Source organism: Puntigrus tetrazona, chromosome 10 (assembly GCF_018831695.1).
Source record: "Puntigrus tetrazona isolate hp1 chromosome 10, ASM1883169v1, whole genome shotgun sequence".
In the NCBI taxonomy this organism is placed as follows: domain Eukaryota; kingdom Metazoa; phylum Chordata; class Actinopteri; order Cypriniformes; family Cyprinidae; genus Puntigrus; species Puntigrus tetrazona.
In genome coordinates, this window is record NC_056708.1 from 13,270,712 (window position 1) to 13,293,446 (window position 22,735).

General features: G+C 38.6%; 1 protein-coding gene across 11 annotated transcripts in view; it reads left to right on the forward strand.

Moving 5' to 3' along the window:
- The window catches only part of fryb (furry homolog b (Drosophila)), a 51,778-nt gene that overhangs the window by 13,179 nt on the left and 15,864 nt on the right, over positions 1-22,735 (forward strand). For 10 of the 11 annotated variants that reach the window (XM_043250298.1, XM_043250291.1, XM_043250293.1 and 7 more), the window contains 36 exons: positions 3,521-3,711; positions 4,946-4,999; positions 6,108-6,247; positions 7,119-7,209; positions 7,510-7,589; positions 7,776-7,856; positions 9,154-9,322; positions 9,421-9,513; positions 9,718-9,816; positions 10,625-10,726; positions 11,570-11,673; positions 11,790-11,898; positions 12,040-12,126; positions 12,306-12,477; positions 12,570-12,702; positions 12,920-13,027; positions 13,113-13,347; positions 13,469-13,654; positions 14,410-14,496; positions 14,672-14,931; positions 15,053-15,242; positions 15,324-15,448; positions 16,150-16,207; positions 16,351-16,442; positions 16,625-16,797; positions 17,631-17,791; positions 18,329-18,439; positions 18,710-18,864; positions 18,955-19,054; positions 19,237-19,408; positions 19,611-19,867; positions 20,141-20,287; positions 20,371-20,539; positions 20,637-20,727; positions 21,048-21,130; positions 22,130-22,280. In XM_043250298.1, coding sequence (XP_043106233.1) covers positions 3,521-3,711; positions 4,946-4,999; positions 6,108-6,247; positions 7,119-7,209; positions 7,510-7,589; positions 7,776-7,856; positions 9,154-9,322; positions 9,421-9,513; positions 9,718-9,816; positions 10,625-10,726; positions 11,570-11,673; positions 11,790-11,898; positions 12,040-12,126; positions 12,306-12,477; positions 12,570-12,702; positions 12,920-13,027; positions 13,113-13,347; positions 13,469-13,654; positions 14,410-14,496; positions 14,672-14,931; positions 15,053-15,242; positions 15,324-15,448; positions 16,150-16,207; positions 16,351-16,442; positions 16,625-16,797; positions 17,631-17,791; positions 18,329-18,439; positions 18,710-18,864; positions 18,955-19,054; positions 19,237-19,408; positions 19,611-19,867; positions 20,141-20,287; positions 20,371-20,539; positions 20,637-20,727; positions 21,048-21,130; positions 22,130-22,280 — 4,816 coding nt within the window. Of the gene's footprint in view, positions 1-1,751; positions 2,057-3,520; positions 3,712-4,945; positions 5,000-6,107; positions 6,248-7,118; positions 7,210-7,509; positions 7,590-7,775; positions 7,857-9,153; positions 9,323-9,420; positions 9,514-9,717; positions 9,817-10,624; positions 10,727-11,569; positions 11,674-11,789; positions 11,899-12,039; positions 12,127-12,305; positions 12,478-12,569; positions 12,703-12,919; positions 13,028-13,112; positions 13,348-13,468; positions 13,655-14,409; positions 14,497-14,671; positions 14,932-15,052; positions 15,243-15,323; positions 15,449-16,149; positions 16,208-16,350; positions 16,443-16,624; positions 16,798-17,630; positions 17,792-18,328; positions 18,440-18,709; positions 18,865-18,954; positions 19,055-19,236; positions 19,409-19,610; positions 19,868-20,140; positions 20,288-20,370; positions 20,540-20,636; positions 20,728-21,047; positions 21,131-22,129; positions 22,281-22,735 lie in introns of those variants that run through there. The other variant, XM_043250297.1, reaches the window with a different exon arrangement.

Genomic DNA, 22,735 nt, shown 5'->3' on the forward strand with positions numbered 1-22,735 from the left:
AAGGCAGCATAGATGTATCCTTTGCTGTCTTTGATGTCCCACAATTCTGTGCATTCCATTCTGTGACGGTTGAGTGAAAAAAATAAAGATGCATCTAAAAGTTGCTTTTGGTGGTGAGTTTGCACTTTCAGTGTTATTTCAAGTGAGAAATTTGTGTTATATTAATTTAATATTCATTTAGTTTCCAATAAAAACCCATTCTATTTTATTGCAGATCATTATACCGTTATGCTTCCTCAGAAGCAAGTTTGAAATCAGTTTCATGCGGTGCTTTCATGCAAAACCACTGCCTGCAAAGTCATCGCCTCATAAGGCAGCGAGGCAGCAAGTCAGCTGCCCAGGCGTTCAGATGCAGCCATTATCAGAACGGCTGTTGTGACATCATCACTGGTGCACTCTGTTCACCGTATTTCACTGAATACCACTGGATTTACTGGAATGTGCAGTGATGGTGTCACAAAAGTCATTCCTATGTCGTGTTTTAATAGTTATCATATACACATTATATCAAAATGACTATTGTGACATCATCACTGCGTACTCCAGTGAATCCAGTGGTATACATTCAAATGTAGTAACAACAGCCCTTCTGCTAATGTTTGTATCATACCTATGATACCCGGGCTGCACGGTTACAAAGCACATACAACTTCAAATTTACCGTCTCTCCTATAGAAGCTGCATTAGAAACACCCTCGCATTAGCGCAATTAATTTTTTTTTAATTAGATGCAAAGGTAATATAATACAAAGAATAGTGTTATAAATGTACAATGAAAATATTAAAAACTTTTAAGGATTTACGATTTACGTTACATGCGTCATCCCGGTCTTGTGAAAAGGGTCTATAAATTTGTCGTCTGTGTTAAAGGCGGTCTATTGCAGGAATGTGTTACGGCGAGCGCTCGTTGCCGCTGTTACCAGTTCTATATTGGCGGTGGTGCAAAATGAAATGTCTTCACACAGACGAACGAGGGCTTTTTTCTGGTAAAAGCACAATGCAAAATGCACACAAACGTGTTATTGCTCTTGTTATCAATCACGCTGAACATCGCTTTGGTTTTAATGAGAAAAAAAGCATCAAAAAAAATCCTATACGAGGGTGGATTAGACTTCGGACCCTAAGAATGCTTGGTAAAAGTTCTACTTGTAGACTATCAAAGCACACAATTAATTTGTGCAAATTGATATATTTATTCTCTACTGAGAATACTCTTGTTATTATATTATATTGTGTTATTAATATTTCTATATATATTAATATAGTAACTTTGTCACCTTGGACCCATTTGCAATGTGGGCAGGCTTGCGTGTTCTGCACTGTCTGTAGTTACGCCACTGTATCCCGAGAAATATGTCATATTCGCTGAAATATAATATCACTGGATTTATTGAGTGTGAGTTCCAATGAAATCCAGTCATGATATCATAAATGCATCACAATGTCATAATGGGTATTATAAGGTCACAATGACTATTCATTAAGAACATTGTAATTCTTTAATAGAACATAAAGCTTTAATAGATTTCATAGACAGTTTTAAATTCTATATATGTACATATTTTGAAGATGAATTGTGTATGCACCCAGTAAAAAGAAATGAATGTGTTAGAAGTGTGTGTGTCAGTGCTGAGTTTAAATATAGCACCACATAGTCCCTCCCACCCTCTCTCTCTTTCTTGCTCAATCTTTCACTCTCTCTCTTGGCTTTGCTTGAATTCCAGCTTGACCTTCTCTTCAGTTAGGTCTTGCTTTTATCAAAAGTCTACTAGGAGCTACACAGGAAGGCTGTGTTTCCTTGAACTTGCGGTCTACTTCTCCCATGACTCCAAGAGCCAAGCCCTGCTATCCCAAGTTTGTGGCTGCATGATAGGACTGCCCGGCATGGTGCAGGTCCACAAAGGCAGGGTGGGAAGACAGAAGGGAAATATGGAGCTCTGGTGGAGGTAGAGGGCTAGTTTTGTTTTGGATTACTGGAACTGACACGGCCGCATCATGGAGCTTTCTCCCGTGCGGTGGAGTCGAGCCAGCGTCATCAGCTTCATCAAGGGCCTTGGTAGGTGCCACATGAGCGAAAGGTCTGCGGGTGCGTGGGTGTTGTTCATGTTCTCAGCTCTTGGTGTAAGGAGGTTGCATTCTGTGGATTCCTGATAATGTGCTCAAGGCTCATGAAGCGAACAAAATATTTCAGTTCCTTTCCAGCAGCTCCCCTCCTCATTCAGTTTGAACCGCTCAGGCTCAACAGCAAATTTGGAGGTGTCAACTGACGTCCGCTGTTTGTCCATAAATAACGTTGTTGACATTAAAGTTATGTACAGACGACTGTCAAGCCAAATTTAAGTTTAACAAATGTTTAATGTGTGCTTCGGTCTTGTTTGATAATAAGCATTCAACAGCGTCTAAATACTCTGGTTTCCATCTAGGTGGTTTGTCAAATGTCATTTAGCACAAGTACTAATCATTCCATTGTTCTACCCTTGACCTGAGCAGTGGTCAGGTTATGAACTCTTATTAACATGGTCTGAGGTCTGCCAGAGGGATTTTTTCGTGTCAAAATATCAGCCTGACATGCCGTACATTTGTTCATTGGAGCATACCGACAGAATGTACTAACTATATCTGAACACCAGAATATTACAGAGACCGCATGCAGTAGCAATGCTTTGCCGAACACTGTAACTTTGTGTCGATAGGTTTTGCACAAGCAAACATCACTTGCATGTTCTTCAAAAAGCTGAAAAGGTCTAGTTGAGTGCTAAAAAGTGTAATTTTGACTGTGCGGTGGAATTGTCTAATTTTAATGCTGCTTGGGGTGAGCAATGCCTCACTGTTTTGACATGGATTGCTTTAGTTTTATATTAGCAAAAACGATTTAATGAACAGTCCTTTAAAAGTTTTAATCTCAAACTGTTCTTAAAAGCGCTTATGCAATCATCATTTTAAGGTAATTGCCTCATTTTAAGCTGCTGCTCGCCTCTTTAAACTGCTCATATTAGGATTTTTTCCCTTATTCGTTTTGCAGCTTGTGACTTGTGAGGTTGCAGGGGTCTATTCTAAGAGGAGCACATGCTCGAAGCCCCTGCAGCCACATGACGTGGGCTCCCCCGGCCCCGGCCTGCCTGCTGACCCCCTTCCCCCCTTTGGGAGCGATGACATGGTCATGCCAAAAATGAAAACACCAGCTGCTCCATCCCTGGCCGATGTGACATGGTGCTCTGAAGGCATAGACTCAGGCCTCAAACCTAACATTGACACCACCACTTTCAGTATCTCATATCTGTCAAAATATCTGTCATGTTTTAAAATTTGATAATCTGACAAGTTGATTCCATCTCAAAACATTTGATTGGCCAGACGCTATTGCTTATGTGTGGGAACAGAAAATCACCCAAGTTGTATTCAACAGAGTCACTGGCACCACACAACATGTCACCGCTTGTCAGTGCACTGATTAGCGCAACTATTGAATTACTAATAAGATCTATAATAAACTAATCCAGTTTTTTTTGTGCATTCCCAGCATCCCCCATAGGAAAGCGCCCCTTCCCCCAAGTGAGCAGCTCTCCAGGCGAGAGGAAAGGTCCAGTTGCCACTATGCCGGTTACCGTGGACCCAGAGAGCAAACCGGGCGAGTATGTCCTCAAAAGCCTGTTTGCCAACTTTACCACCCTGTCTGAACGCAAAATACGCATCATTATGGCAGAACCACTGGTAAGAGACCTTTTTTTTATTTGATGTCTGATGATTTTTCGGGCAAGACAAAGTTTAGCATCTCTTGGGATCCAATTTTCCAAAGCATTTACATACAGATCTTCTGAGACACAAGACCTTAAATGCAAGTAAATAATGTCTAGCCCATGTTAAAGCAGTCACCACAAACCAGAGTTTGGTTTGAGGCTTTAATACGCCTCATTTTAGCTGATTCTCTGGTATGTTGAGTAGTCTAGAAAAACAGGAAGTGTACAGTATACTGTCTAAATCAATTAGAGAAAGGAGGAAAGGTATGTAACAGCCATGGCATACAAGTATTAATGACTGTGCTTTGGCTTTTATTAGTAATTGCTTTAGTTGGCAGGCATCGAATGTTAATACTTCACAATATATCTTCAAACTGCACTAATAGCCGTGAGAGACTGTCTGTTTTTGCTGCAGTGGCTCAGGTTGCCTGGTCTCTCTGTATCACTGTAATTCCATTATGCTGGAGTGCAGATTTAAGTGGACAGGAATGGGTTTTGTCTGCTTGATATGTTCAAGCCAAAAAGCTCACGGACCAAACAGGAAGCAGTCAAAGCTCTTAGCACACGCAGTTAAGTAATGTCAGTGTGTGCTTTAAGTTAATTTGTGACTTTGTCATCACAACTGAGGTGCTGAGTTTTGTTAAGTGCATTTTCAAATTAACAGCTAGTAATGTACAGTTCCCAATTTACAGATCACAGCAGTGACTTCACATCAGATTCAAAGATCAACATAATAGAATCATTAGCTTTAGAAGCAAATCACAGCCATGAGGAAGACCTCTATATTCAACCTGTTTGTAGAATCCCAGCTCTGCTTTGACCATAGCCACCCTTGTTAACCTGAAACTGCTTGTGCGTGTGTCCACAAGTGTGTCTGTGTGTTATGGGGTTAATCACTTGGTTTGACCTTCAGACCCAACCCCAGTTAAGTTGTCCTCTTGACTTCAAGGGGTTTTTTCCCACGCCTCGGCATTAAAGCAGTGGCATCTTCAGATTAAGTTCAGAGGATTACAGTTGTTTTAGTGCTAAGAATCAGTATAAGAGTCTTCTCTGACGTCTTTCAATCAATGATAATGCTCATGCGAGCTACAGCCCGAGCAAAACATGTTTTTTTGCATTTGTTTGGGGGGGAATCTGGGGGGAGTTGTTTTCCCGCTGGGAATCTGCAGCCAATTATTAACTCTTAAGTTCTTTTTGATGCTGTGCAGGAAAAGCCCCTCACCAAGTCTCTACAAAGAGGAGAAGACCCACAGTTTGATCAGGTGAGATACACGCTAACAATTAAACAGACAGTGCTATAGATATATTTGTGTTTCTTTCCACCAAAAATTGATAATCTCTAGAAATGATAAAGCAATTTTGGAACAGAATAAATGATGTGCTCCCATACCATCCAACTTTTCGTGCCCTTCTCTATTGGTAGATTTTTAGTCATCATCAGTCAGACTCTAAAAATAGCATTCCTATAGTTGGTGCAATGCTGTCCCGACTTTACCCCTCTGTTCCGAATTCTTAAGCAGTCTGAATGTGTGTGTGTGTGTGTGTGTGTATGAACATCTCACAGTGGTTGGGGGAATACCAGGCCGTCTCTGGCCAGACACCCCTCCCTTCCTCTGTTTGGTTTAGCTCAGCCTGTATAACCACATCCACTCCCTGGATCTCAATTCTGGCTGTTTTCTGATGACCCGAATACCACCCATAATAACATTTAATTTATATTGCTTCTCAATTTGCGTAGTTAAGCTACAGTATGCCCTAAAAGTATTTATTCGTTTTCTGGAGAAACAGTACATATTTTCAAGTATGCAACTGAAGAATTGACATGTTTTGGGACATAATACTAAATTCTTCTCTAAAACACAGTGGTTGGTGGGAAATATTCACTAGGGTTACTTTCTTTATATTTACACTTCAAAATTTCCAATAGAAGTAGTAAACCATCCTGAAAATTTTGGGATAATTATTTAACCACACTGCAATTTTTTATTTTAAATACTATATATGATATAAATATTGCATACTATATATTATACAAATATAGACAAACCATTACACTGTAATATAGTACATGGAGTCTTTTATATGGGCACATTCAAACAATGTTGCCAATAGCATACTACCCACTGTTTTTTAAATTAAGCGATACGCACATGTAAAATTTTTCTTGCATAAATTGGCTAGATAGTTTCTGTTTTTAAAGTAAAGATGCTGCATAGTTTAACAAATTCACATACAGTTTTTACAGTAAGAATCATGCTAATATTCCAATCCATGCATAAAGTTAATTCCCTTTGCATTATGTGCTGTACGGTTAGTGATGTGACAGTTGATGAGCACTTTCCTGAAGCTGCTTCCTATGTTTCCCCACAGCTGATCAGCACTATGAGCTCTCTTGCTGAGTATTGTCTTCCCTCCATCCTGCGGACGCTATTTGATTGGTATAAAAGACAGAACGGCTTGGAAGATGAGTCTCATGAGTACCGTCCACGTGCAAACACCAAATCCAAAAAGTGAGTGTTCACCAACATTCAAAGTTACTAAAGTTACAAATTTTCACCAAGTTACTTTAAAGTTTCTGAACTATTTTTAAAACGTTACAATTGGCAAACCCTTTATATAAAAAATAAAAAGACTATAAGGGTATGATGAAAGTTTTAGTCAGTTTGAACCCTGTCTATAGAGTATACCTAAGATAAAACTAGAGCACACAAAGTCAAGTATCTGCTCATTAAGTCAGTTTAATCTGATTTAATGTCTTTTGCATAAGTGTGATAATAGTATTCTCTGCAAGTGTATATTTATGTGTTTATGTATGTGTGATCTAGTGTGGATGAAAGCATGTGATTGATGCCTGTCGTCAGGAAGCCTTGCCTTCATCTTATGAAATACAATCTCTACTGCAGTGCACTGCACAGCAGCTCATCTGACATTAGGCCAGTAATAGCTAAAGGGCTGTGATGATTGGCTGTTTTTGAATAGTTGCGCTAACAAGATTAGCATCGTCTGCTGGATCTTTATCCCGTGGACATTTTTATGTAAGCCTACTTTCATAATATAGTTTTTTTAATAGTATATTTTAGAAATAGTTTGCTTGAAACATTTTCTTAGCCTATATTCTTTGCCACATATTAGTGGTAAAGGCAAGGTAGAAATTCCTCAGCACTGATATGCGATCTCATGTCCGCAGACCGTAATCAAATATCGTTATTGGCAGTTAGGTTTGGTTACATCAGTGCATCAGAATCAAATACAGGCCATAGAGGAATTCTGAATCTCTCATGGCACAAACCCCGGAAGCATATTTATATTATTGACTTGAGCAAGCAGTGATTGTTTATTAAAATGTGATTTACTCGGTTTCTTGTTCCCGCTCTCTTTCAGTGACGAACAGCAGAAGGATTATCTGATGGAAAGGAGGGACTTAGCAATAGACTTCATCTTCTCACTGGTGCTTATTGAGGTTTTAAAACAGGTAGGTTATGATTGAGCAGCCACGAACCTGACAACCTGCCTCAAAAAAAAAAAAAAAAATCAAGAAGAAGCTGAAATTTATATTTTTTCTATGTGTAATAAATGTATATGTATAATTATTAATTTAATTTGAATAAAAAATATTTTTATTTTGATTTATTATTACATTGTATTTTATTGTACTATATAGTAAGAAGTAAATATATTAATTAATGAAATGCGTTGTTTAATTAGATTCTGTTATTTAATTTATGTTTATTTAGGTCTTTTTACTCATCCTTTTTCTGGCTCTCTTTTGTAGATCCCTCTCCACCCTCTTCTGGACGGTCTCATTCAGGAAGTCATTAACCTGGCCTTCAAACACTTCAAGTACAAAGAGGGGTGATGATCCGTTTAAGTTCTTTACCGCATCCACCAAAATCCTTTATTTTCCAGCATGTGTTTGCATGAGTAAAGCTGCCTAATAAGCATTTTATGTTATTAGAATTTTCCCTCAATCGAGTGTACTCACTGTAAATGTAAGTGTTGTTAAATCAGTAAAAACAATGGTCTTTTTCTGTCATGCAGATACCTTGGGCCCAACACAATCAACATGCACATAGTGGCTGATCTGTATGCAGAGGTTGTCGGTGTCGTGGCCCAGTCCAGGTAAATTATTAAACAGCAAAATAGATTAAGGTTTAGTATACAGTTATGTTGAGTCAGATTTTGGACCATTGAAACCAATGCTGTGCTGGGACACCACTGTAAACCTTAGATACTGAAGCAAAACCACATACATTAGCTTTAAAATTCCCACCTCACCTCGAAATGGATGACTCCATGATACCTTTTGAAGCCAGCGACCTGGTTTCAAGCTTAAAATGATGGCAGTATTCTTCTTCCTGTGACAGAGTGTCTAGTGTTAGATGAAACACTAATGGGAGCCCATTACCCTGATAGACGAGACGTCTCGTCATCTTCACAGGGAGCTTCATCAGTGCCACACAAAGATGAAGCTTCTCCCTATAAGTATGAGAGGACCAGTACTGACTGTAATGGCCTCTTTCCATATTTAATAGTGTGAAAAATGTCCTTGTGGCTGCACTAATAATAAGGAAGTTTTACAATTCTGGAGTCTACATGTGTTTGTTGAAATTGAACGACTTGTTAGGTGTGCATGGGTCTGTTCTTCCCCCTGTGCAGTATGTGATAAATAGCATAATCCAGTCAAACAGTGTGTACAGTGCAAATACACATTATTTCTCTTAATGGGAAAGTAGCCAGTCAGTTTGTAGCTCACCTAAAACAAACATCAAGTCTTACAGAGAGAGATGCCTCCCTATTCCCGCTCCAGATGCCTTTCTAAATATAGGGCTGAAGATCTCTCCCTCTGTCAGAGTGAACTCACAAACACACAAACACTCCCTAACGCATGTGTACAAGAAGCATCCAAGTCCCGGCCAAACAGAATTTGCTGACTTTGGTGGAGTGAATTGAAACTCGAGCTTCTCATTGTAATTTGATTTAATTACTTTACTAATATGTCAAATATTAATTTAGTTGCAGTTGATTGCATATGTCACTCATGCTGAGATAAGCCCTCAAACAAAGATTATAAAACATACTTTAAAGTGAAATGACTTTAAAAGTTTTGAGTAAATTGGGAATTGAGTTTTGGTCAGTTTATCTAAAATAGTGGGAAACCATTTTGTATACTGTCTGCAGTGTTTTTAAATTATGTGTACATGTAGAGTGACATATATGTTCATGTGTCGTTGTATTTTTGTGCATTAGCATAAATTCATTTATTCATTTAGACTTGAGAATGAGAAACATCATAAGCAATAAGATATATTATGCAAATATAAACAAGCAACAATTTGTAGTTAAATTACCACTGCAGAATGATGGGAATCAAGACAAAGCTTTGCTTTTATGCTATATTTTTATTGTTATTATGCAGGTTTCCTGCAGTGAGGAAGAAATTCATCTCAGAGTTGAAGGAGCTCAGGCAGAAAGAGCAGAGCCCGTATGTGGTCCAGAGCACCATCAGCCTTATTATGGGGGTCAAGTTCTTTCGTATAAAAATGTACCCAGTGGAAGATTTTGAAGCATCTTTCCAGTTTATGCAGGTACACAAATCAATACTGCAAATGCTCTATTTTAATTGATAAACAGCGTGGACTATGATAAATAAAAGCCTTTCTTTTGTACTCTTATATGTTAATAGGAGTGTGCTCAGTATTTCTTGGAGGTGAAAGATAAGGACATTAAACACTCTCTGGCTGGACTCTTCGTAGAGATACTCGTTCCTGTAGCTGCAGTAAGTACAGCTGTCTTTGCTGCAGTAAACTCTGCCAAGTATTTGAATATTTAAATATTTTACGTATTTATGCATATTTTTCATTTACGCACCAAATTAGAATTTAAGAAAAAGTTTACAGAATACTTTATGCAGATAAAATTTTTGATGCACAGATTTTCTATTCAGACTGCAATTCATTCACAATATGACGTTTCTCTTCAGACGGTAAAGAATGAAGTGAATGTGCCCTGTTTGAGGAACTTTGTGGAAACTCTCTACGACACAACTTTAGACCTGTCATCCAGGAAGAAACACTCTCTGGCAAGTCTGGCTCTCTTTTCTCATGCTTGAGAGCAGTAGAGGGAGATGTGTCTACAGTAATTGGCTCATAGCTGACATGTTTTTGCTGTCTGCGATGTGCCAAACAGACCATCTGTAAACATTTTTCACATTTTCAAAACTTAACATTACAACTGTTCATTTTGTACATTCCTGGCCTGTGGCACTCAATAGCTGTGTAATGTGTGTGAGTTGTGCATTTTGACATTTCGTGTTAATGGGCATCGTTTCAGTTGATTTGTTTGCCACAAATTGGCGCTAAATATTTAACAATCCAGATAACAAGTGAAGTCGAAAATGATTATGTAAGCAAAGTACTTTCTAAAATAGGTTTCACAGCTGGGCTTCTGAAAAGATAGCTGTATACGCTTAAATAAATGATATGAAATGTTTTAATAATTTGCATTAATGACATGAATGAGCTATCAGACATTTTCTTGGTAAACTGTTCAATGAATTTGGACCAACATAGTTACTGCAATGATTTTACACTATTAAATTCTATAAAAAATGATTACTATTAAAATGATATTTATGTTAATCATTTTTGGATTATAGCTTTGACTTGGTGAAGATATGGTTTGCTTGATTTTGATTGGATTTGTGGCTACCATAATTAATAATAATATTAAGTAGGAATGTGTGTGTTTCTGAATTGTAAAGGACATTCTGTAAATGGATGTAGTGGAAAGAGAGATTGAGTACACATTGTTCTGATCAGCCATCCAATTATATAATTTTAGTTAAGGACATATAATATAATCACTGATCTATCTTTTTTCTTTCTCAGGCTCTGTATCCATTGGTAACATGTCTGTTGTGTGTGAGCCAGAAGCAAATCTTTCTAAACAGATGGCATGTTTTCCTCAACAACTGCTTGTCCAACCTGAAAGTAAGTCTTTGTGATCCAAAAAGCCTGTGTGATGACCTTATATGATTATGGATGAGCATATTGCAACAGATCATATGAAAAAATGAATGCAGTTTTGTTGTGCAAGGCAGTGTGTAAGCATCATCATGTGATTGCATGTTATTTTAATCATTGGAGACCATCAGTCAAGTGCACAGATATTTAAAGTGGCAGTAGTTACAAGCAAATCGCTGTTAAAAATGTATGAAATGCAGAGGGAGGGCAGCAAATTGTAGGAATGTTTTGTTTGCTTGAAACAGGAGGCTGGTAGGACTGTAGAATCCTTTATCATTTGCTTTAACATCTCATTGTACATTCTGTACTCAGCAATTCAGTCTTTACACCTGTGTGGGGGTGTGAGAGGCAGCGTGAAAGAATGAATAAAATGAGTCGGGGCAAATAACAACCATGAAGTGCAGCACTGAGAGACCTTCTGGCAAAATGTTTAACAATTTACTGAATCTTTGCTTCAAGCTTTCAGCTTTTATCTGATTTCTGTTATCTCTCAGTTGTCATATTGTACTTGCAGCGGTCTGCTTCATTTAGTCTAAGAGCTGCTGACTTGTTATGTAATGAAGGTTTCGACCTGTAGAAAAAAGATCCCGTTTGCTTCTGTGCCCACGTTTGGTCAAAAGTCAAAGGGAAATTATCTCAAAAGCCAAGAAACACCAAACATGAAAGAAAGAAAAATAATGAGCCAATGAAATAATAGCAATTATGGAATTAGTGGAAATTATGCAGAACTGCACACATTTGGTGAGCATAATTTATTAGATGCGTCGCAGGAACGTAACTGGGAGTTACAGCGAAGTGTTCTTCTTTCAGAACAAAGACCATAAAATGGCTCGCGTGGCACTTGAATCACTCTATCGGCTGCTGTGGGTCTACATGATCCGAATCAAATGTGAAAGCAACACTGCAACACAAAGGTAATGTAATATGAGAAATAAAATGGATCACATTCAAGTAACAATGAAGATTAAGATTTGATTATGTTGATTCTGATGATTGACATCCGTTAATATGACATTTTTATCTATTCCAGCCGTCTCACCTCAATCATATCAACACTGTTCCCTAAGGGTTCACGGAGCGTTGTTCCTAGAGACATGCCGCTCAACATCTTTGTCAAAATAATTCAGTTCATTGCCCAGGTTTGACACCCACACACCTTTGTTCATCTGATAAGCATCTGATAAGAAAATCTATCTATGTTTTGTGTCATGGCTTTATCTACATAACACACAGTTATATAACACACAGTAATATCATCTTTGTTTCTTTCTTTACTAAAGGAAAGGCTGGATTTTGCAATGAAAGAAATAATATGTGATCTGCTGAGTGTTGGAAAATCAGCCAAAGCTTTCAGTTTAAATCCAGAGGTAATGTTTATTCTCAAACGCGCAACTCCATGTTTACTTCAGATGTACCTAAAAGTGCTCAGAAAAAGTGTTGGATATTTCTGTAAAGCAGTGTAAACTCATACAAATGCATCCATCCCAGTTTTATGTCATTAAAGAAAATGGACATTTGGTGATATTTGTGTGGTGTGTATGTCCAGAGAATGAACATTGCTCTAAGAGCATTCCTCGTCATAGCTGATAACCTGCAACAAAAAGATGGTGAACCACCCATGCCGAACACAGGGGCCACTTTGCCTTCTGGGAACACACTGAAGAAGAAAAAAACCTACCTCAGCAAAACTCTAACTGAGGAGGAAGCAAAACTTATAGGTCAGGCCACTTATATAGTGAACAGCTGCTTCTGTGTGCTTGTCTGTGTTGTATAATTTGTTGTATATTTATGTTTATGCCCTTCCATGCAGGTATGGCACTGTATTACTCTCAGGTCAGGAAGGCCATTGACTACATCCTGAGGCACTTGGACAAGGAGGTGGGCCGCTGCATGATGCTCACCAATGCCCAGATGCTTAACAAGGAACCTGAGGACATGATCACGTAAGCAGCTGTTTCTGGCCTGTCTCCACCTGTTATTTACCTTTGAGTGTAACATGAGTGGGTGAAGGGAAAGCTCACAACCAGACAACATACTGTATGAGTCATATCCAGCCCACACACCTTATTTAGACAGTTTGACATTCTCTTTTTTTCCTGTTTCCTTTTGTTTCTCTCATTGTTTACTTTTGCATAACTCATTCCTTCTCTCATGGATCAGTGGTGAGAGAAAACCGAAGATTGACTTGTTCCGGACATGCGTTGCAGCCATTCCCCGTATCCTGCCAGATGGTTTGTCTAAAATTGAGCTCATCGATCTCTTGGCCAGGTGAGGTTCACCACGCACCCTTTGACTAAAAATACACCTTGCAATAAAAAGCCATAATCGTCACTGACTATTTTCCTTTTTGCAGGCTGACTGTCCACATGGATGATGAACTCAGACTCATTGCCCAGAATTCCCTGCAGAGTCTGCTGCTAGATTTCTCCGACTGGCGAGAAGACGTGCTGTTTGGGTACACTAACTTCCTGCTGCGTGAAGTGCAGGACACACAGCAGGGCCTGCAGGACTCGTCTGTTAAACTGCTGCTGCATTTTCTGACTCAGTGGAGGCTAGCGATACAGGCGCCTGGAAAACGCTCGGCGGAGGTATCAGCGCGTTGTGCATGAAAATGTTCTCTTGGCTGGCTATGCTTACTTAGCCAGTGTAAATAGTTCTTGGGAGTTGTGGGCATGATCGTGTGTATGTGTTTATATTCGATGACCTCAGATGGGAACTCATAGCAGCGGGAGCTCCAGACTGCCGCCCGAGCGCAGTCCTCACTCCACGGTGCTGCACGCTGTGGAGGGTTTGGCCCTGCTGCTGCTGTGCTCCTGCCAGACCAGCACCCGCAAACTGGCTGTGTCCGTCCTCCGAGAGATACGCTGCCTGTTTACAGCCATTGGACAAGCCGAGGTTAGACAATCTGCTGGAACTTTAGTGGATTAGGCCAGAAAAACAAAAAAAAATAAAATGCTACTAATTAAACCAAACATCTAATTAGGACTGAATTATGCAGAACAAGGCAGAATAAAATGTTATAGAAGAATATAGGATATAATTAAATAATAATAATAAAAAAAGAATGAGTGAAAAATGCAGCATTTATATATATATATATATATATATATATATATATATATATATATATATATATATATATATTGCTATACACAATTAAGATAGAATAGAGAATAGTAAAAAATAAAGAAGACAGAACAGAAAATGATTGCATAAAATAGAGTAAGATCAAAAAACTGAATAGAATAAAAAATTTAAAGAGTAAAGAAATAGAAAAGACAACAGAATAGAAAAAAGACAGGGTGAATATAATAGAATACACATCTAATACAAAATAAAATAGAAAATACAATTTATTAACTGCACAATTAAAAAGACAGCATATAAAAAACACAGAGTAAGACAGAATGGTAAAGAGAATTTAATAGAAAATGAAATAAATTCATTTTATAGTTAAAAAAAAGTTTAGGTTATAACTGATGTTTATTGACTGATTGTATTCAATTTGATGTCACGTGACCAGTTGAATTCATCCTAAACATGCATTTGGATTGATATCAGATACAATACGAATCGGTACTAGACCTGTTAGTGTAACATAAACATTATTCAACAAGAGCCTCGTGGCTGTCATGTGATTCTTCTCTCAGGATGACGATAAATCCATGATCGAGGTTATGGACCAGTTGGCCCCCAGCGTGCTGGAGAGTTTCGTCCATGTGGCCCACTCTGACTCTGTAAGCATTTCCCATTAACCCAGCAGATGTGTTTCTGTTTGCATATCCGTATGTTTTGTTCTCAGTATTGACCTCTGCTTGCATAAAATTGATTTGTGCCACAAGGCTTTTACAGAACTCGTAGCACTCACACATGCTAGCTCAAGTTCAGCTTTAAAATCTGTGTTCTGTGAAGGCCACTCTGCCCCTGAGTCATCACGTGGACCTGCAGTGGCTAGTAGAGTGGAACGCACGCCTGGTAAACAGCCACTATGATGTAAAGAGCCCGTCTCATGTGTGGATCTTCGCTCAGTCTGTGAAGGACCCCTGGGTGCTCTGCCTCTATAGCTTCCTTAGGCCGGACCACCTCCCTAAGCACTGCTCCACGGCGCTCAGCTACGCCTGGCCCTACGCATTCACACGCCTACAGTTGCTTATGCCGCTCGTTGACCCGAAGTGAGCATTTACATTAGCTTTACTCTTAAAACTTGCCATTTTGACGATTTTTTACTGTCAAAAATTTCAGGTTAATGTTGTAGAAATGATTTTTGAGCCTCTTTCTCTGGTACTTATGCAGCAGTCCAGTTTATGCCAAAAAGACCAGCACACCTGGTCCAGCCGATGGCTACGTAACGCTGTGGAGGAATTACTTGATATTGTGTCTCGGTGTTGCCAAACCTAGTATCATGAGTCCTGGCCATTTGAGAGCCTCTACACCTGAAATCATGGCTACCACACCTGATGGCAGTATCACATATGACAACAAGGTACATTACACTTATAGCACTAATGATTCAAAAAATGAAAGAATTGTGATGTCATGAAAATATGTATGTGTTTATGATCAGGTGATAGGCACACCATCAGTGGCGTGGCTCCTGAAACAGCTGGTTCCTCTCATGAGATCGGAGAGTTTAGAGATCACAGAATCTCTAGTCCTCGGCTTTGGGCGAACAAATTCCCTTGTGTTCAGGTATTGTTAATAAAGAAGCTTCTTTCTCAATCCGGTGAGCTATTTAGCATATTTGCATTTTCACGATTTTCATAGGTTTATTTCTCAAACCCCAGCAGTTTTGTATTAAATGCATCAAAGAACTCTGGAAACCACTCTGGTCTTTTGCCACACACAGTCAAGAAGCTGTGAAAAATGTGTATTTGAGAACAGCAAATGAAGAGAGCAGCAAGTAATGTGTGTGTCAAACAAAATTGCAGAGATGACTGTCATTCCATTTTGACGTGTGCCGCTATTTAGGAGTGGAGAGATATCTACAGATTCTGTAAGACTCTACTAGTAGTTTAGCAAAGGCAGTATTGTTATTTTTAATTAAATCTAAATCTACTAAAAATGTTATTTGTAATTGGAATGCAGGTGAACCAAAAAATAAATATTATATGAGAAGCTAAAATTAAAATTAAATTCAAAATATTAATATATGCTATAGTATTGTATAAAAATACTAGAATATCACTGAGCACTATTTAATGTATCTTTTCAATCCTGAATTAATTTTAATTTTGGCATATTCTGTCAGTTATGAATTCATAGAAGCACACTGCAGAATGAAAGCATATTCACACCAGGCTTTGAAGTCAAAAACATATTTATGGAAATATTTATGTTGCTTTTATTCTGCAAATTTCTCATGACTGTTTTATACATGTGTGTTTGTTTAGGGAGTTGGTGGAAGAGCTCCATCCTCTAATGAAAGAAGCTCTGGAGAGGAGACCCGAGGTAAGGGCTCTGTCCTAATGCTGCTCTGTGGAAACTTTGAAAACCCCACAACTAACGTAATGGCACATAGCGCAGTGGCAGTGCTCATGCACATTTTTAGATGTAAACTCTCTCTTTGTTGTTCTTTCTTTCTGTCTCTGTAGAATAAGAAGCGTAGGGAGCGGAGAGATCTGCTCCGGCTGCAGCTGCTGCGTATCTTTGAGCTTCTTGCTGACTCAGGGGTCATCAGTGACAGGTGAACTTGTTCACTCTCCCCAGGCCGGTTTTGTAGACTTAAGCAGTCAAATCCTGGGTTTACCTTTCTAAACTGATCTTCTTTCAGAACAAAGATGTCTTTGACCTCTTTTAAATTAAAAAGGGAAAGTCTTGTTAAAATCCTTCGTGCATCTGTTTTACTCAGTTTTGTCTTCTCTGCAGTACCAATGGGGCATTGGAACGAGATTCCCTGGCTTTAGGAGCCCTGTTCCTTGAGTATGTCGATCTGACCCGGATGCTCTTAGAAGCAGAGAATGACAAAGAGCTGGACATTTTGAAAGACATGAGAGCTCATTTCAGTGGAATGGTGGCAAACCTCATCCAGTGTGTTCCAGGTAATTAAAAATTAGCATTAGCATCTTAAATTTCTTTCCCGGAGTACAATAAATACTGGAAATACCCACAAATACACGCCATAATACCGAAGAGCATAATGAGAGCATAGCGAGAGCAGGTCAGATATTTTAGCTGATATAATAGAGCCATTGATACATGGTTCTTGATGTCTAAGGTTACCCAAACATGCCGCCTTTTCAAAGGCTCAATAGGTTCTAACACTGAATGAGTCACTTATTAAAGGCCCAGGAGCAGAGCTATGAATAGAACTGTTCTGGCTATGATTAATACGTGCTGACTGACCAAGAAAACCCTCAGACCAGCAAAGCACAACATCCTCTCTGACACACCAGCAGCCTACATGAGCCCACCAGAAGCCCTGCGTCACAGCTAGCTCTCAAATCAGAAAGATGGATATAAGATGTGAGGTTTAGTGTGGCAACATGCTCTTTTTTTGTTTTATGAATAAATATGACACACTTTAAAATTGAGAGTACAGACATATAATGTCAAAATTTTTCTATTCAATTCTTTCTATTCAGCAATGAAAGAAAAAATGTGTTCACTAAAGTGTTATATATCAAAATTACGAAAAATGTTTCTTAAATACCAGATGAGCATATTAGAATAATTTCTGAGGAATTATGTGGTATATGTAAAACAATAATTTTAAGATGTAATAATATTTCACAGTTTTATTTAAATGAATGTAGAATTGGTTAGCATAGGAAACCTACTTAAAGCATTAATCTTACCAACCCAAACTGGAATTGTACAAGAGAATTGTTTTACACTGTCTCGTTACAAGTCTAATTGCCGTTTTTCTTTTTAGTCCACAACAGGCGGTTATTATTCCCCCAGCAGAGCTTGAGGCATCACCTCTTTATTCTCTTCAGCCAGTGGGCCGGGCCTTTCAGTGTCATGTTCACACCTCTGGACCGCTATAGTGATCGTAACCACCAGATCACACGCTACCAGTACTGCGCTTTGAAGGTAAACCTGGATTAAAAATCTGACCAGACATTTTATCAAACAAGACTTTATTCCCTTATAATTGGCATACAGTCATTTCTTGTAACTTAAGAAAGAGAAAGTTTAGAATTTACAGTCAGTTGAAGGAAAAAAAGAGACAGTTATTTTAGCAGTACTAAATCAAGTGAAAAGCTCTGAAATCCAATCTGGAAAGTACCTGCTTGCTCAATTAACAACTGACGGGCGTCTTGTGGAAAATTCCCCAAGCTCTCTACACCCTCTTTGTCCAAAAGGCTTGCACTTGGCAGGTACCAGATGCTCTGACCTTTTTTTTTCAAGAAAAAAGTTGTGAAAAGCCTATTCTGTGTGTCACAATGGATCAGGGCTGTTAGACACAAGTACCTTGTGTGCTAAATTGAAAAGTCCCATGATGACGATTTATTTTAAAGTCTTAATCCTGTTGGGACTGTGGTTTATCCACATGCTCCAAAACATTGAGCTTTGATTTGAGGTTTTTCTTTGATGTAATACTGTGTTTCTGTGTGTAAATGTTGTCAGGCTATGTCAGCAGTATTATGCTGTGGCCCTGTGTTCGATAACGTGGGCCTTTCTACAGACGGATACCTATACAAGTGGCTGGACAATATCTTAGCCTGCCACGACCTCCGGGTAAGCATTTTCTTACTCTTTTTTTTATTGTTGGAACAGCTCCCCAATCAGCTGTAATCTTTGTCTTAACCTGTCGAAACTAAACAGGCTTCATGTTAATATGTTCTGCTTTTTCTCTGGTCTAATATGTGTCAATAAAACTTAACCAACAAGTCTGTCAGGATTGGCCTGTGAACACATTTTAATTTATTTAGCTTTTCTGCTCTGTTGACTTTATTGGTTCTGTGTTGTCAACCATTTAAACGTTTAAATCATTGTTCTGGGCTGCAGGTACATCGGCTGGGCTGTGAGGTTGTTATCTTGCTTCTGGAACTGAACCCAGACCAAGTGAATCTTTTTAACTGGGCTGTGGATCGCTGCTTCACTGGATCATACCAGCTCGCTTCAGGGTGTTTCAAAGCTATTGCTACTGTGTGCGGTAGCAGGTACTTAGAGCCTTCTTCATTGCAATGGTCCCATTTTCAATAAGCAGATCATACTTTTTTTTAAATCTGTGTTTTGTTCTTACTTTTCAGGAATTATCCATGTGACATTGTGACCCTTTTGAATCTGGTGTTGTTTAAGTCATCTGACACAAGCAGAGAGATTTACGAGATATCCATGCAGCTCATGCAGGTACCTGTTGCTTTTAGCAATTAATTGTTCCGATTTTTACTTACTTTTTACGTACTTTCATTGACTGAAAGATTTATTTATAAATGTGTTTATAAATATCAGAAAGTTTTCTGTCCAAAAAATTTACAAAATAAACACATTGCCAACATATTTTTTCCCATTTTTTTCCCTGTGCCATTCAGGTTCTGGAGTCCAAGTTGTCAGTTTACTCAAAGAGGATTGTGGGGCAGAAATCTGGAAATATCCTGTATGGCACACATGGTCCTTTACCACCACTATATAGTGTTTCTCTCTTCCAGCTCTCAAATCAGCTGGCCTGCATGTATCCTGAACTCACCCTGCCACTCTTCTCTGGTAGGTTGTGACACACTAACTCGTGCTTTACAAGGAATAGCTCTTAGCTTGGATGTTTGGATGCGTCACCAAACTGTTGCTCCACCAAAAGCAAATAAACACCTACATGTAAAAGAATGGGCCTGGTCGAACACGCTCTGTTGTTGAACTGCAGCTCAAATTTTGACCTTGCACTAATCCTGCTATCATTTCACACATGCAGAGGTCAGCCAGAGGTTTCCCACCACCCACCCTAACGGCAGACAGATCATGCTGACCTACCTGCTGCCGTGGCTGAACAACATAGAGCTGGTTGATACAGGACTGCTTCCTCCGACCTCCAGCCCATGCACTCCAGAGGAAGAGGCTCGTGAGCAGTCTGACAACCTGGGAATCACCCACAGGCTCAAAGGCAATGGTTGGGGCTCTCTGCAGGCCACCTCACTGGTCCTAAACAACCTCATGTTCATGACCGCAAAGGTGAGAGGCACTACATTGCTTAAATTGCCAGTTGTGGTAATGATTCAACCAATCCAAGTGAAAAATGCTCAAATTACTAAAGATATCTTTAATATCTCAGTTGATTCTACCGCACTGCAAAGAGATGAGGAGTAGAGGAAGACTAAATAATAATTATGTTTATTCAATAATTATTGCCTAACATTATACAATCCTATAATAAATCTGCAATTGAAAATAACATCTTCAATGGTTCAGCAGTCAACTAATGTCTAAATGTTATTTTTGCATCAGTATGGAGATGAAGTCCCAGGTCCTGAGATGGAGAATGCCTGGAATGCTCTTGTGGCTAATGACAAGTGGAGTAACAACCTGAGAATAACGCTGCAGTTCCTCATAAGCTTATGTGGAGTCAGCAGTGACACTACACTGCTGCCTTATGTAAGGAAAAGACACACAAATGGGACACTTTTAATTTTATTAGATCTTTATAATGGATTAAATTTGTTTTGAACTGTTTTTAGATTAAGAAAGTGGTGATATACTTGTGTCGTAACAACACCATTCAAACCATGGAGGAGTTGCTTTTTGAGCTACAGCAGACAGACCCTGTAAACCCAGTGGTCCTACACTGCGACAACCCACCCTTTTACCGTTTTGTTGCCAGCAACAAGACCTCTGTTGTGGCCTCAGGTGAGGCATATATTCCTGAGGGCTTTGAATTTTTTAAACCAATGTATGGTTCTGACCTAATAATGGTTAAATATTCTGTTTTTGTTTGTTTGCAAAGGCACAACATCTAGCAGCAATACAGTAGTGGCTGGGCAAGAAAACTTCCAGGACACGGATGAGGCAAAGATCGTCAGAGAGAATGAAGAGAGGTACATTATTCTTCACTCTTCACTCTTTCTTTAAAAAATGGAGAAAGGCTGAATTTTTTATACACTAAATTCCTCACTACTATATGGGCTGTGAATTCTCATATACCACATATATTTGACCCTGGGAGACAAAACCTAAGTCATACATCGATGGAAAGCTTATTTATTCATCTCAATTTCAAAACATTGACCCTTATGACTTTTTTATTGGTCCAGGGTCACATATACTAAGTAGGTCAAGCAGCTACTTAATACATGAAGTCATAATGCATGTGCATTCTATGTTCTTCAACATATATTTTGTGCACACATTTTCTCAGGTTGAGCAATGCAGCCCGGGCTCATAACCGTCTGGAATCACGCTATAGCAACAGCTCAGGAGGTTCATACGATGAGGAGAAGAGTAAGTTCTTCTTTCAACCTGTATTATACATGTAGTAGTGGTCAATTTACGGTTCACAGAGCAGTGTGTTATAATCAGTAATCCCCCAGATTACAAGAACAGAGCAACAGATGGTTCACAGCTGTCAATCCACACACTGACACATATGACTAAGGATACATTTGCACTCATTGTTTTACAGCTTTAAATTTCTAACAGCTGACAATTGTACATGTGACTTACCATTTGGTGCATACTGTATATACCTATAATAATACATGCTCGCTAGAGCATTGCTGCTTTGTATTTATGATTTAGGTACTGAAATTAAGGTCATGCTCCACGCCTTTGTCTGTGTATTTGGGTATGTTGTCTTGCCTACATACCTGTCATGACAGCTGATAGATGAGTGACAAGAAGGCAGCTTTAATGAAGATAAATGATAAGAAGTTATTTGCATAATCCGCTCTGAGTCGACTCATCACACCAGATGGTTATAAGAAGTGACAGACTAAAATTCCTCTTTAATTTAGATTTAAATAAAATGTTAGTATTATTCTTTTTTATTGAATTGTGTTTTTTATTGAATGTTTATTTAGAATTATTAATTGTGTAGATTAATATGAAGATAAAATAACATATAATGCTTTTGAAGAAAATTGTAGAAATATTGGTAACACTTTCTATAAAGCCTGTATTTATAATACATTATAAGGGTATTCTTAAGACATTGTAATAAATGCATAATGCATTATAAATAACTTTGTAATATGTTGCATCTTCTCATGAATATTCATAAGAAAAGTTTTAATGTCTTATAATTTCGAATTATTTGTAGTTATAGCTTTTAATAGTATAATAGTACACTCTGGTCTATTCCTACTTTCTGAAGTCAATATTTAATGCCAGTTTACTCAGTTATGGTATTTGGTATGGTATTTTGGTTACTCTGTTCACATTGGTTTCCTGGTAACTCTGTTAACCCAGATAAGTTTTGACTCCTATTGTGTGTGTTAACAGATGACCCTCTGCCTCCGTATGCTGCCTGGTTGATCAGTGTATTGGAGAGTAACAGACCTCAGCCTCTTCCCATGCCTGTGAATGGAGGCTGTTGGGCCCCGCTGGTGGACTACTTGCCTGAGACCATCACCCCACGAGGACCTCTTCACAGGTACCACCCGAGCCTTCCTTCTGCTTTTGATTATTTGCAATTTAATGAAGTCAGAAAAAATTAAAACAAAGATTTATTTTAAATGTTCAACCCTCCTCCTTAATCTAAACATTTACACCATAAACTCTTACCAGCATCCTTCTGACGTTTAATGACTTTTCAGGAGGGAGGTTCAGACAGTTAGGCATGCATAAGAGGGTGGTGCAACAACATATTTGGGATTTTTATAAACTATCTTTCAAGTTCATCAGATCTGTGCAGACTCATGCTGACACCTGAACAGTCGGATATACATTAAAAAAACTCATGAGTTATTGAAAAAATGAGTAGAATTGCATAACAGGAATACCTGCTAAAAATAAAATTCACTCTTTGTTTTCTGTCTGGATATGTGAAAACCAAATGAAGAGCCATCTGTCTATACTGCTCGGTATTTTAATGGATCTTGAATTTAA